Below are 14,850 nucleotides of genomic sequence, written 5' to 3'. Positions count from 1 at the left end.
TGTAACTGAGGCAGGTTTGTTGGTCTCCTTGTTTGCACACACTTTTTCAGTTCTGCCCACAAATGTTCTATAGGGTTGAGGTCAAGGGCTTTGTGATGGCCACTCCAATACCTTGACTTTGTTGTCCTTAAGCCATTTTGCCACAACTTTGGAAATATGTTTGAGGTCATTGTCCATTTGGATGAACCATTTGCGACCAAGCTCTAACTTCCTGACTGATGTTTTGAGATGTTGCTTCAACATATCCATATAATTTTCATCCTTCATGATGCCATCTATTTTGTGAAGTGCACCAAGTCCCTCCTGCAGCAAATCACCTCCACAACATGATGCTGCCACCCCCGTGCTTCACGGTTGGGATGGTGTTCTTCGGCTTGCAAACCTCCCCCTTTTTCCTCCAAACATAACGCTGGTCATTATGTCCAAACAGTTCTAATTTTGTTTAATCAGATCAGAGGACATTTCTCAAAAAAGTATGATCTTTGTCCCCGTGCAGTTGCAAACCGTAGTCTGGCTTTTTTATGTCGGTTTTGGAGCAGGGGCTTCTTCCTTGTTGAGCGGCCTTTCAGGTTATGTCGATATAGGACACGTTTTACTGTGGATATATATAGTTTTGTACCTGTTTCCTCCAGCATCTTCACAAGGTCCTTTGCTGTTGTTCTGGGATTGATTTGCACTTTTTGCACCAAAGTACGTTCATCTCTATGAGACAGAACGCATCTCCTTCCTGAGCGGTATGACAGCTGCGTGGTCCCATGGTGTTAATACTTGCATACTGTTGTTTGTACAGATGAACGTGGTACCTTCAGGCATTTGGAAATTGCTCCCAAGGATAAACCAGACATGTGGAGGGTCTACAATGTATTTTCTGAGGTCTTGGCTGATTTCTTTGGATTTTCCCATGATGTCAAGCAAAGAGACACTGAGTTTGAAGGTAGGCCTTGAAATACATCCACAGGTACACCTCCAATTGACTCAAATTATGTCAATTGGCCTCTTAGAAGCTTCTAAAGCCATTACATCATATTCTGGAATTTTCCAATCTGTTTAAAGGCACAGTCAATTTAGTGTATGTAAACTTCTGACCCACTGGAATTGTGATACAGTGAATTATAAGTGAAATAATCTGTCTGTAAACAATTGTTGGTAAAATGAGTGTGTCATTAACAAGGTGGATGTCCTAACCGACTTGCCAAAACTATAGTTTGTTAACAAGAAATTTGTGGAGTGGTTGAAAAACGAGTTTTAATGACTCCAACCTAAGGGTATGTAAACTTCCGACTTCAACTATAGATACTGTACGTTACATATAACCTTGACCACTGGCACTGAGACATGTTTGTGTAGATCTATCTGGCCTCACCCTTGCCTGAGCATACTGGGAATTCTTTCACTGAATTTTTTCCAAATCAGTTACATACAGTACTGTAGGAAGATTCTATGTCACAACGAGCGCTAAAGACAGACATCACATATACCTGGAACATTAAACAAGTCATTTATTGTAGCATCAACATGTGAAAAATGACCATGGAATAGAGCATGGAATATACTTAAGTATCAAATCAATCAAACATGGATGAGTGTTGTTTGTAGTGTACCATGTTGTATAGACAATGGATTACACCCCATCTATGGCACCCAGATGCGAGCACTCTTCTTCTTGTCTTCTGATTGAACACAATAATCTCTATCTATCACATGTTTGAAAGATGGGTCAGACCCAGACCCAGCATCAGCAGTCAGACAGGAGGCCAGGGAAGTAGCCTACGTGGCATACTGCAGAGCACTCCATTCTGGCACCTCTGGCCTCCTGTTCGTCTCACCCCTACAGGAGGTCCACTCCCGCTCAGCCCAGTCAAAGTCTTCTCTGTCCTGGCACCCCAATGGTGGAACCAGCTTCCCCCTGATGCTAGGACAGCAGAGTCCCTGCCCATCTTCCCGCAAAAATGTCTGAAACCCTTCCTCTACAAAGACCATATTAAATAAGACATCTCAGCCCCCCCCCCCCCCAAAAAAAAAAAACATACAGTTGTCTTTTCCTACTAGCACTGTATTTGCTGATAACTTATTTATTGAGGAAAAATGTACTACAACTGTGATATGTGGTTGTCTCAGCTAGCTATCTTAAGATGAATTCACTAACTGTAAGTTAATGTAGCTGAGAGCATCTGCTAACAAATGGGGGGAGAGCAGCCTAACCACTTCCTCCCTGTCCCATTCCCATGCTTCTGAACCCTACACCTCCTTCCGTAGCACCACTCGAACACTTGAGAATATTTTTGCCAGGGCTTCGAACAGGGGGTCACAGAAGGTGTGGATGGCCAGGGAGTAGATACGGCTCAGGCACTGGGACTCGATCAGACAGCTTTTAATGCATGGCACAACGGCCCAGATGTGGCAGAAGGAGAGGCAAGCGAATAGGAAGCCCCACAGCAGAGCCACTGGGATCCCCAAAATGGCTGATAGGATGCGGTAGCACCAGTATTTGGACACAGTGAAGGTGGTGTAACTGGCTTTCCACACCCCATCCAGACTGTGAGTCCCATCAGGCTCAGCGATCACATCCTCAAAGTCCACCTGCAGGGGGAGACAGAGAGGCCATTGTACTGTAATTGATAAAAGGGTTTTGGAATTTGTAAGCTGCAGTCCATCTGACACCACTACCCGTAACTATAAATACACTTACTGAATATATACAGAGGGCCATAAAATCCATAAAAAACCTAAAAGCCATAAAAACCATTAAAACCATAAAAACCATCAAAGCCTAATGATTCATTAGCAAATCAAATAATACCAGAGAAAACCATCAAAGACATTATGTAAAAACTTGCATTAGAACAAATTCCATGATGGCAGTTTTGGCAGATAAACATTGCGTTCCACTGCCATGCATACCCTTGTGTTTGCCTTCCCAGAAATAGAGCCACTATCTGTAGCTGGGTTGGTAAGAGCTACAGGGATACAGGCTGTTTCAGGGAACATTTGATGGTCACAATAGTAACCCAAAGGATAGCACTTCGGGTGCACGTGCGAGCACACACACATGCACGCACGCACACACACGCACACACACACACTTAAATGTAATATAGCCTACCTTCACTACATCCTCGTTGACTTGCTTGGGGTCTCTGTTGATCAGGTCAATCTCTTTATGATGTCCGTTTGCCTGAAACCTTTGTTCATAACCATTGTTGATGTCAGCCATCGTTGCAGTCATATGCTAATCAAAGGAGAGGGGCAGAGATGTACGAGGCAGAGTAGAGGGGTCCGAGAAGAGCGGTCTCAGTAAGGCTGGTAGTTATCCTGGAGCTGGGCAGTGGTAGCTGTAGTGGTCAAAGAGGCAGTGTGGGGAGTGGGACAGGGAGTGGCTGTACCCAGGCTTCTGGATTTCCCCTCACTGTGATGTCACTCCTGGAATGCCAGCAGCACCCAGCAGGCAGCTGCCCCTAGTTGTCCTGTCAAACTGTAACCACTGTAGCCATAGCATAGCACAAACACACAAACACACAACACATAGCCTACAGTTACACACATACTTTGTTGACTACAACAAATTCTCGTTAATAATAGCTTATAAACATCTTGTAAACACACTAAAGAATGAACACACACAAACACACACACACATTATTTTACTATCCTTGTGGGGACCAAACAATTGATTCCCATTCAAAATCCTATTTTCCCTAACCTCAAACCCTAAACCTTAACCCCTAACCTAACACTAATTGTAACCTTAACCCTCAACCTATCCCCTAAGCATATTTTCCTTGTGGGGACTGGCAAAATGTTTCCACTTGTCCTAATTTTCCTTATTTCACTATTCTTGTGAGGACTTCTGGTCCCCACAATGATAGTAAAACCAAACCACCCACAGACGAGTAAGGCCCATTCTCTATCAACACTCATGCCATACCTCACACTGGGACCCTAAGCATTCCTTAAAGGAAAAAGCAAACCTATGTTGCATTACACACATCCCTGATGGTTCACCATAGTAATTACTGTAGCCCAATATAGTGTGAAGATCACAGGAGTCTGCTAAGGGTATAATAATAGCCAGATTCATAGCAAATGGAATGGCATCAAACATATTTGATGAATTTGATTCCATTCCACTTGATCTGGTCCAGCCATTACCACTAACCTGTTCTCCCCAATTAAGGTGCCACCAACCATATAGCAATGCTCAGATATAGACAAGTGAGGTCCGTACGGAGATTTGGATGACACTTTCCATGATGCAGCTATATATAATGCCTTATGATACACTACGAAGATATGTTCTGGTTAGTCCCTCCATGGAGAGACTTGTCATATATGATTGAGCAGGTGGATATGCTGATAAGACAGAGAACTGTGCAAAGATCTGAGACTGACATGTAGACCTAAGCATTTTGAGTTTGTGATACATTTACTACCACACGTTAAGTTGAGAGTGGACGGTGGGGACAAACAGCATCAAAATGCTTTCTAGCGTTAACCCCATTAAACCTGAGACTCACCTAAAATAAAGCAACTTGGCAGGAGATGTAGCATGCTGATGGTGTTGGAATATATCATGCATGGCTCACTTTTTGTTCCTGTCACAAACCTGTATTTCCATAACAACCACAAATGGAATGTACCATGAAGGTCTGCCTGATTTTTCTTGTCACTCAAACCTGTGTTTCCATAGCAACCACAAATGGACAGTACAATGGAAACCTGTGTGTCCATAGCAATCACAAAATACTGCAATGCATATACAGTATATAGTAAGTAATCATCATGATATTGAATTCCCTACCTCCCAACTATTGGCTTAAAAACCTCTTAATGATCCAAGCCTTTTTTTTCAATTTTCACCTAAAAAGACATACCTAAATCTAACTGCCTGTAGCTCAGGACCTGAAGCAATGATATGCATATTCTTGATACCATTTGAAAGGAAACATTTTCAAGTTTGTGTAAATGTGAAATTAATGTAGGAGAATATAACCAATTAGATCTGGTAAAAGATAATACAAAGAAAAAACATGCATTTAAAAAAAATTATTGTAACATCATCTTTGAAATGCAAGAGAAATGCCATAATGTATTATTCCAGCCCAGGCACAATTTAGATTTTGGCCACCTGGATTTAGGAACAATAATCGAATTCAGGCATTTTATGCCAATATTAGTTATTTAAATGAACACTTTTTATCTCCAAATTCATTGTAAGTATTGTGCAATATACAGTTATCAAATGGAAGAATGGCTTTATTATGAAATGGTTTAAAACAAAACTAAATGTCAACCATAGTTTCCCCTGGTTGTTTGTCATGTCCATGGTTGTTTGTCATGTCCATGGGGAGGATATTTTGTTTTTTAAAAGTGGTACATTAAAATCCAAACGTTTGATATATTCCTTCTCACCCATGGTGACCTGATTATGTAAAATCTGCTTTTCTCATGATAACATTCACTACAGGACAAACTCCTCACCTCATAGAGGAGGTCTTGAGTGGTACCACTGAGTACTGTCAAGCAATAAACATTCAGGCCAGTTGTGTGTGTGAAACACGATTCACTTCAAATACAGGGAGTTTGCCTGTGCTAGTTTAATTCATTGAAGTGCTCCATTTCCTATTCTGGGAAGGCAGGGGCCTTTCCAGGGAGGAAGAGAGCAGCGTCCAGACCCTGAGCTGTGAAGTGAAGATGTAATGAGGTACTAGATGTTAGCATAAGAATGGCTGATGACATAATCAGGTCATAATTCAATAACAAGAACCCAGCTACTTGAATCGTATTACTGTACTGAGTACAACATTGATATTGAGAAAAGTTGTGTCTCTTAGAAGAATAGGGGATATTTCAATTGAATGGTTTTGTATATGAAAACAAATCTGATATTGCTGCATATTAATCAAAATCTTTAACACTTTATTTGAGATATCCTGCAATCCAATTTGCATCAGAATATATATGATAAAAGTAAAGCTATAGTAAACGTTAATGTTCTACTCTACCACAAAAAATTGTGGAGTCACATTTTGAACTGTGTGGTCAGGTTTTAGTGAAATAACACTATACACCAGTGCTGTCTGAATAATACTGAATGTGTTCATCAAACATGGGAATCATCTGACACTATCACATGAGAAAAGGACAACTCAAAGCACAGTTCAAGTGCATACCAGATACAACATTATCCTAAATGAGTGTGAATCTTTTACACATTCCCCTTTTCACCTTAACTTCTGACGACATCTTAGATAAGTAACCAATCACCTTGTTGGAAATTGTTTTTAAAAAGTATCCAGTTTTGATCAATCACACTGATCTCAGTTCAGTTGTAAGATCCCATGATCCACCAAAAAGCCTGTAGTTGTGCCCCTGGTCTGATCCTAGAGCATCCTACAAATACTTTGCCCAGGCCTGATAGTCTCCCAAGAGGACATTCCATAGTAGGGTAACATTGGGAACAAGCCCATATTCCAAATCCTTGATTTTGTGTGAAGGTCCAATATTCTGTCATTCCAGAGTCAGGCGAAGTCTGATTCCATCGTAGCACTTTGCTGCACTAGTGAGGAATGGGCGGACACCAATGTCCAGTACGATGCTCCATAGGCTCTGCAGCCAGTATGTGATTATAAGGATATGATGCACGAATGGGCTAAAGAACCTTTCAGGATTAGATAGAGAATACAGGGAGTAAGAGAAGAGAAGAGTTTCAAGATGGTAACTTATGGTTCACCCACTGGGCACAGATGTCATTTCAACGTAATTTCATTGAAATGACGTGTATGCCCAGTTGGCATGTATTGTATTCAGTGAACAGTGAACTGATATTATAGACGTACCATATGTGTAGGAAGCTGAGGATGGCGAAGATCAGTCCGGTGATGATGGATACAGGGACGGCCAGCAGGACGGTCACTATGCGGTAGATCCAGACCCTGGTGACCTCGAACAGGGCGTTGCTCCAGATCCACACTCTGTCTCCGCTACGTACTGACGCCGGCTCTGCTATCACATCCTCAAAGCTCACCTAGAGGCAGAATCATCATCTTGGGGTGATTGTTTATAGACAGACAGTTTGTTTTTGACACTCAAAGGAAAATATAGATAAACTGCAGTCAATGACATGACCAGCAGAGGGCAGTGCAAGAATACAAAAAAACAACTGGGACATGCCACATGTCTATAGAAATATAATACTCTTCAGATTTGTTTGATCGTTTAAGTAATTATGTTTGACTAATTGGGTTAAGACAGATAATCTGATTGAAAAAACAGCACCTTATATCAAGCTTGTGACAGTGTTACCCGTTTCAGTGTACAATCCTGAAAGCACAAAGAACTAATTCATGAAGTCATTCAAATTGACAAACATGTATTAACACAAAACAAATGTTGTCTGGTTAGCAGTTAGCTCCTGTTTTTATGGGTTGATGCATTGATGTGAGATTGTGTGAAATACCTTCAAACACTCGTTGACTCCTCGAGGGTCTCTCTCATTCAGGAGGGGCTTGGTGTCACTAAGATCCACTAACGGGGACACAGCTTCCACCTCATCCATCCTGTCCCCCAGTTCAGCCTTCCATAGCAGCTGAGGCTCCTCATGTTCCTCATACAGGTCTGCATCAAGGTCTTCATCATCAGTGTCTCCCAGGTCAATATTTGTCTCCACTGGATCTGTCTTTCTAATCATGGTGCCTTTTCAAGGGAACAACTACTGTTTTTAGAATGAATTTCAATTAAATACAACAATTATTCAAATATGGGAGTGTAGAGAGTAACAGGACCAGAAAGACTCACTCTGCCTACACACATACATACACACTCACACCACACTGTCAAACTGTGACACTTTCAGACAGAGGATGGCCACCAGGCTGTTCACATGGGTGTGGCTAGCAGCAATGGGTTATATTGGGAAAGTGAGACTGGCCTGGTTGGAATTTTCAAAGGGGCTTTGGTGTGTGGATCACTTCCCCATACCCAGGGAGAGAGGAGAGAGGAGAGGGGAGAGGGGAGAGGGAGAAGGTAAGGGGAGAGGGGAGAGACACTCCCTGCTGCAGGATATAAATACCTAGAGAGAGGACTATATACAGACTGCTCCAGTGATCTACCATGCCCATCTGATCCAATAGAGACAACTCAGATTGGGAACTCTGCAGGATACTTTTTAAAACTCTCCACTTGATATGAAAAGGAGAACGTGGAACGTTTCCTACAGTAGGACTAAACTGTGATATGAATGTCATAGTGATATGGCAACATGATCTCACAAACACATTTCAATACGGACACCTAAAATAGATAGGTTACTCATTGTTGTGATATCATTGACTTGGTGATGATTAGCCTGCCATGCACTCCGTGGCTTATTAGAAGTAGTAACTTTACCTGGCCCAGGTCCCACAGGAACGTAATGCAAACCAGTCCAGGGTCGTATTCATTAGTGCACACTGTAGAAAAATGCTTTGCAACGGAAAATGAAAACAATTATTCTTAATTGACAAGTTCAGATATTTCCTCCCTGTTTCAGCCCGTTTGCTCCCATTTTGTTCCTAATGAACAGGCACAAAACCAACATGTGCGCAACTATGGGGCAAAACTTAGATTGTTGACAAAATGTAAACTATATTTAGACTCCAATGTTTATTGAAAACATAAATACATTTGTGCAATGAGCACTTGTTGTCTCTCAAATAAATCATTTTATTTGATGTTTAGGAATTTTTTCCATATTAGCATTGACATGAAATCAGTCAAAACACCTCCAAACAAAAACAAGATAAAACTGGCTGAAAAGAGCCATTACGATTCCCCACATGGCAGTTTCCTGTCATTGTTGCTAGCTATCTGGCCATTCAGAATCAAATGAAATTGTATTGGTCACATACATAATTAGCAGATGTTATTGCAGATGTAGTGAAATGCTTGAGTCACACCAACACATGGACTTCTGCCCCATTGAAGCATGCGCATCATTTTTGAGATGTCAGTTAATCTACCTATAATACTCATCAAAGGACATTGGTGGCACCTTTATTGTGGAGGACGAGCTTGTGGGAATGGCTGGAATGGAATGAGTGGAATGGTATCAAATGCTGTACTTCAAACACATGGGAACCATGTGTTTGAAGCCATTCCATGTACTCTGTACCAACTATTATTATGGGCTGTCCTCTCCTCAGCAACCTCCTCCTCCATACTCAGAAGAAGAAGAGGGTCAACTAAGCTGTGTAAAGGTTGTAAAAAATGGAGGCAAGTGGAAAGGGGAGAAGGTAAGGAACTTGTCTGTCTGCCCTGCATTAAAGACCAAAATTTTGATAAGTAAAAAAGTATACCAGGACCAAGAAATTGACAGCTGCACCATACAGGTTACAAAATAATTGGGAGGAGATTTCAATGTACTTATTCCATGGCACATGATTTATGAACTGGTACACAAAACGTAGCCGGATTCAAAATGTAGAGTTTTTCAATATAAATTATAATATCAAATTCTTGCAACCAATAAAATGTTATATATATTGGAGATACAACCATCTCAGCTCTGCAGATTTTGCTGCGAAGAGACAGAATTAGTAGATTACTTGTTTTGGTACTGCGCATATGTAGATTGTTTTTGGTCGCAGGTTCACAATTTGAAAAATTTTGAAAAGTTTCAGAAGAAAGGTCTTTGTTTCTAGCCATTTTGAGTCTGTAATTGAACCCACAAATGCTTATGCTCTAGATACTCAACTCGTCTAAAGAAGGCCAGGTTATTGCTTCTTTAATGAGCACAACAGTTTTCAGCTGTGCTAACATAATTGCAAAAGGGTTTTCTAATGATCAATTAGCCTTTTAAAATGATAAACTTGGATGAGCTAACACAATGTGCCGTCGGAACACAGGGGTGATGTTTGCTGATAATGTGTCTCTGTACACCTATGTAGATATTCCATAAAAAATCTGCCATTCCCAGCTACAATAGTCATTTAAAACATTAACAATGTCTACACTGTATTTCTTATCAATTTGATGATATTTTAATGAAGAGAAAATGTGCTTTTCTTTCAAAAACATGGACATTTCTAAGTGACCCAAAACTTATGAAAGGTAGTGTATATTTACAAAAATATATTTACGAGGGATTGGAAATTATGCAGACAATTACATTGATAGAAGACACAATCTATCTGCAATATTCCATCTGATCTACCCCCCCACCCCCCCAAAAAAAGATATCTACAGGCTGCAGCCCAATAGCGCCCCCAGCTCCAGACCAGACGTCCCATAGACATGCTGTACATTGTGGAAGTGAGAGATTTTCTAGGTCTTATAGTAGACAGTAATACCAGTACAGTAATACCCATTGCTGTGACTGAGGTATTGTGTTATAGGACCATCAGTACTGTATGAACATGTCCATGCTTTCCCAGCTGCCCGTGGATACCATGCATATCTCTGGCTATTGATGTGGTGAGGAAATCACAAGTTAAGCAGGTGATGATGTGTGGTCAAGAGAAGACAAGAAAGGTCTAAACTTTTTCAGATTCCGAAGCCTCAGCATCAGAAGTAGGCTATTGTGACCTGACCAGCAAAAACTCCATTGGCTATAATAAGGGCTTAGGGGCCAGAGGTGCTGCCACAATAATGGGATTTGTACTGCATACAAGGTAAGGTATTGGACTCTTCACACACCACACTAAGACATTAACCCATTCCACTACCATTTCAAGCTTTTTTTATTATATGAAATCAAGCTTAGCTTATATACTTACAAGACCATCAGGCTTAATTTAGGAAGTAGTTTTGTCTTGTAGTGATGTGGTGCCTGCCTGTATTTCCTTAAATATTAATTTAAGCAATATATTTCAAAATATTTTCTGATATATTTTTGGGGTCAGTAGTTGCCCAACATAACAACGGGTGGTGGAGTGTTAAACGCAGTCAGTCAAATAGAGTATGTCTGCATTCCTGATTTCTGTCACCGGCAGCTTACCTGTGTAAAATTGACATAAGCTCAGAACAACATGTATTATCAATTGCTGTGCTGATCAATGGCAGTTCATTACCTCTGAATATGTAGTCCAAAGTTATGTTCGTATTTGTATTTCTTTTCGCAATGAAGATGGTGACGCTACAATTACACAGAGTTGTTCCACATTTTCTTACATTACAGCCTTATTCTAAAATTGATTAAACACATGTTTTTGTCATAAATCTACCCACAGTACCCCATAATGACAAAGAAAAAACAGGTTTTTAGATTGTTTTTGCAAATTTATACAGAATTTAACAAATTGTTGTGTGCTTATGGTTCTTATCTGCACCTTTGCCCCAGTCAAAGGTCCTGAGCGCTCTGGAGCTGGTTTTCACCAAGGATCTCTGTACTTTCCTCAATTCATCTTTCCCTCGATACTGACTACTCTCCCAGTCCCTGCCGCTGAAAAACATCGCCACAGCATGTTGCTGCCACCACCATGCTTCACCATAGAGATGGTGCCAGGTTTCCTCCAGATGTGACACTTGATATTCAGGCCAAAGTGTTCAATTTTGGTTTTATCAGACCAGAGAATCTTGTTTTTCAAGGTCTGACAGGCTCCAAGTAGGCTGTCATGTGCCTTTTACTGAGAAGTGGTAGAGATGGTTGTCTTTCTGGAAGGTTCTCCCATCTCAACAGAGGAACTCTGGAGCTCTGTCAGAGTGACTATCGGGTTCCTGGTCACCTCCCTGACCAAAGGCCCTTCTCCCCCAATTGCTCAGTTTAGTCGGGCGGCAAGCTCTAGGAAGAGTCTTGGTGGTTCCAAACATCTTCCATTGAAGAATGATGGTGGCCACTGTGTTCTTGGGGACCTTCAATGCTGCAGACATTTTTTGGTACCCTTCCCAGATCTATGCCTCGACACAATCATGTCTTGAAGCTCAATTCCTTCGACATCATGGCTTGGTTTTTGCTCTGACATGCACTGTCAACTGTGGGACCTTGTATAGACAGGTGTGTGCCTTTCCAAATCATATCCAATTAATTGAATTTACCACAGGTGGACTCCAATCAAGTTGTGGAAACATCTCAAGGATGATCAATGGAAACAGGATGCATCTAAGATCAATTTCTCAATTTCTATTAGCAAAGGGTCTGAATACTTATGTAAATAAGGTTTTTCTGTTTTTATTTGTAACAGATTTGCAAAAAAATTCCCAAAACCTGCATTTGCTTTGTCGCTATGGGATGTTTTGTGTAGATTGTTGAGTTTTTTAAAATGTTTATTTAATCCAGTTTAGAGTAAGGCTGTAACGTAACAAAATGTGGAAAAAGTCAAGGGGTCCAAATACTTTCCGAATGCACTGTATGTTGGTAACCAGTCTATAATAGCAATAAAGCATCTCAGGTTGTGTGATATATGGCCAATATACCACAGCTAAGGGCTGTATCCAGTCATGCATTAGGTAAGAACAGCCATTAGCCACACCCCCTTTGGCCTTATTGCTTGAATATAATATAACGCAACAGTAAATTTAAAAAACTGACATTCTACAGTATGATTTTATGGACAGTAGCATTCACTGACTGCACACAAAATGTTAACATCAGACTGAAGTCCATTCACAGACTAATCTCATCGATTTTCCACATCTGATCAATGCAGCAGCCTAATCAGACACCAACTAACCATCACTAGTCACCATGGTGTCCAAGGTTATAGGTTCACTGATGATGACAACAACAATCAGAAGCTGAGGAGCAAATATATACAATTTTAAATACTGTTCCTAGAAATGTTGCATCTAAGAGGCACTATATTTATTTAGAAACGGCATTGTTCCATTTGTAGGAATGTGAACTTGAGATTGTTGTTTCAAAACTGTAGAGAAACTACAGATGGTGGTTGGAATGTGTAATTGTGTCTGACCTGTGCTTCATGTTATGTCCAACTGTAATTCAAAGTCTCTTCACCAAATAAATATCACATATCTTTTCCACAATTACTCAGTAATGACTGAGTAAGTTAAATCAGTGGAGAGGAGGGTAGGGTTTTTCTTCCATTAAAAGTTAAGATTGTACAAAGAGTGTCTTTGAGTTAACATTTCGGACTGCTCCAGACTCTGGGTTACTATGGCAACTCGAGAGCTTTCTTTTCAGGAACCGGCTCATCTCTGACTGTGATCAAGTACTGAATGTCATCTTTTCTTCACATCTCAAACATTAATATACCACCTGGTGTATAGAGAGACTGGATTAACTACAGTTAATGAGAACATTGCCATGGTGTGGGATTACATGAAAGTTCAGCTATATAATGGTAGGATGACTTTGGAAATACGAGTTGCACCCTGTCATCTTGTCATGTATGTTTTATTTAGGAACCTAAAATAAAATATTATACAATTCAGCTTATTGATATTGCATTTAAGGGTTATGTAGAGCTCAAAGTAATGGAACAATGCAATAATTGCCAGGTGGGCTTCAGAGGAAGTAGAGACCAGGGCTCATTTGTTGTCTACTAATTACACTTACCATGATGTTGGACCGCCCATATGACCAATAAAAATACTTAAAAAATGACTTGATGTTAAACTGGGTCATAGTAAAAAGGGTAGTGGGTGTGTCATATAGTCCACTATCAAGGTTCTAAGGGTGTTATAGAACTAGATAGAGATAGAAACACAGTATGTATGTATGTTTGTATTTATGTATGCATCTCTATCTCTATGATACTAGAGACATTCATTAGATTCAAGGACTCCAACCCAAGGAAACCTAGTATTGTCGACTATCAGGTTTATTAAGGAGGTACTACACTTCGAGATACAAAAATATTTTACAGATAATATGCATCTATCACTTTGATACCAGAAACACGTATTCAATTCAAGGACTCCAACCCTTGATATTCTCCACAAGGCTTCTCTCCCTCTGTGCTGAGAGTCAGCCCCTGCCAGACACTGTCATCTATTATCTATTGTCATCTATTATCTGGGTCCAAGCATCTGAGAGCCTTTCACCTTTAGTTTACATCTTCCCACTTGTTTATCTCTGGACTGGAGTTAGATACTTAGCAGTTTAAATAAGCTTTTATCTGGTTCCCTGTCATAGAGTTGTACATGTTTCACCATCATGGACAGCTCCCCAACTCTCTATACCTTCAACAGGGTAATAGTGATGATCAGTGTGGCTGTACAACTGTAAGCAGTTCAGGTGTTATCCTATGGTTCACTGCATCCATATTATCTTACTACCTTGTTGATTTTTTACTTTGAGAAAATAAGTATGAAAGGAAATAATAGGCACTGAAAGCTTTAGCTTTGTAATTGGTTTATGTTAAATATGTGGTAAGTGTGTTTATGGGAAATGAAAAAGATTATTAGAATTACATTTGAGTAATTTAGCATACGCTGTGGTCCAGTGTGACTTACAATTAGTGCATTTATCTTAAGATAGACAATTAGGTGAGACAAAATACAACATCACAATTCTATCAGATATATTTCCCCTTAACAAAGTATTTATCAGCAAAGTCAGTGCTAATAGGAAAAGACAAGTGGCTTTTTTTATGTATTTTCTTTAAATCTAAAACACAAATTAGCTTTCATCAGGATTGTGATGAAGTAAAACATTGTAAAGTTGGACCTGTAGTTGAGCAGATTGAGAGATTCAAGTTCCCTGGCGTCCACATCACCAACGAACTGTCATGGTCCAAACACACCAAGACAGTCGTGAAGAGGGCACGACAACGTCTATTCAGGAGACTTAACAAATTTGGCGTATGTCCTCAGATCCTCAAATAGTTCTACAGCTGCACCATCAAGAGCATGGTTTGGCAACTGCTCGGCCTCTGACCGCAAGGCACTACAGAGGGTAGTGGGTACGGCCCAGTA

The 14,850-nt window shown here is 40.4% G+C and overlaps 2 protein-coding genes across 3 annotated transcripts; both read right to left on the bottom strand.

The window, feature by feature from the left end:
- Positions 1-1,481: 1,481 nt before the first annotated feature.
- LOC109891284 (caveolin-3) lies at positions 1,482-3,364 on the bottom strand. The gene is made up of 2 exons (XM_020483706.2): positions 3,104-3,364; positions 1,482-2,580 (listed from the first exon to the last, which is right to left on the bottom strand). Exons 1-2 carry the CDS (start codon positions 3,224-3,226, stop codon positions 2,239-2,241), a joined length of 465 nt encoding a protein of 154 aa, XP_020339295.1. The 5' UTR covers positions 3,227-3,364; the 3' UTR covers positions 1,482-2,238.
- A 32-nt stretch (positions 3,365-3,396) lies between these two features.
- LOC109891283 (caveolin-2-like) lies at positions 3,397-7,838 on the bottom strand. Of its 2 annotated transcripts, none has more exons than XM_020483704.2 (3): positions 7,457-7,838; positions 6,837-7,024; positions 3,397-3,481 (listed from the first exon to the last, which is right to left on the bottom strand). In XM_020483704.2, exons 1-3 carry the CDS (start codon positions 7,685-7,687, stop codon positions 3,415-3,417), a joined length of 486 nt encoding a protein of 161 aa, XP_020339293.1. In that variant the 5' UTR covers positions 7,688-7,838; the 3' UTR covers positions 3,397-3,414. The 2 variants fall into 2 exon arrangements, with proteins under 2 accessions (XP_020339293.1, XP_020339294.1); XM_020483705.2 differs by lacking the exon at positions 3,397-3,481 and adding an exon at positions 5,248-6,658.
- Positions 7,839-14,850: the final 7,012 nt, after the last annotated feature.

The sequence above is a fragment of the Oncorhynchus kisutch genome, linkage group LG5, assembly GCF_002021735.2.
Source record: "Oncorhynchus kisutch isolate 150728-3 linkage group LG5, Okis_V2, whole genome shotgun sequence".
NCBI lineage: Eukaryota > Metazoa > Chordata > Actinopteri > Salmoniformes > Salmonidae > Oncorhynchus > Oncorhynchus kisutch.
The sequence above is the reverse complement of the archived record's forward strand: the minus strand, read 5'-3'. Positions and strand labels throughout refer to the sequence as shown.

Bases quoted from the DNA above. Each gene is read 5' to 3' on its own strand.
- LOC109891284 (XM_020483706.2), bottom strand. From the start codon at position 3,226: ATGACTGCAACGATGGCTGACATCAACAATGGTTATGAACAAAGGTTT. The intron at 2,581-3,103 runs GTAGGCTATATT...CTCCCCCTGCAG, and splicing joins TCAACGAGGATGTAGTGAAG to GTGGACTTTGAGGATGTGAT.
- LOC109891283 (XM_020483705.2), bottom strand. From the start codon at position 7,687: ATGATTAGAAAGACAGATCCAGTGGAGACAAATATTGACCTGGGAGAC. The intron at 7,025-7,456 runs GTATTTCACACA...TTCTGCCTCTAG, and splicing joins GAGTCAACGAGTGTTTGAAG to GTGAGCTTTGAGGATGTGAT. The intron at 6,659-6,836 runs GTACGTCTATAA...TAATCCTGAAAG, and splicing joins CTCAGCTTCCTACACATATG to GTTCTTTAGCCCATTCGTGC.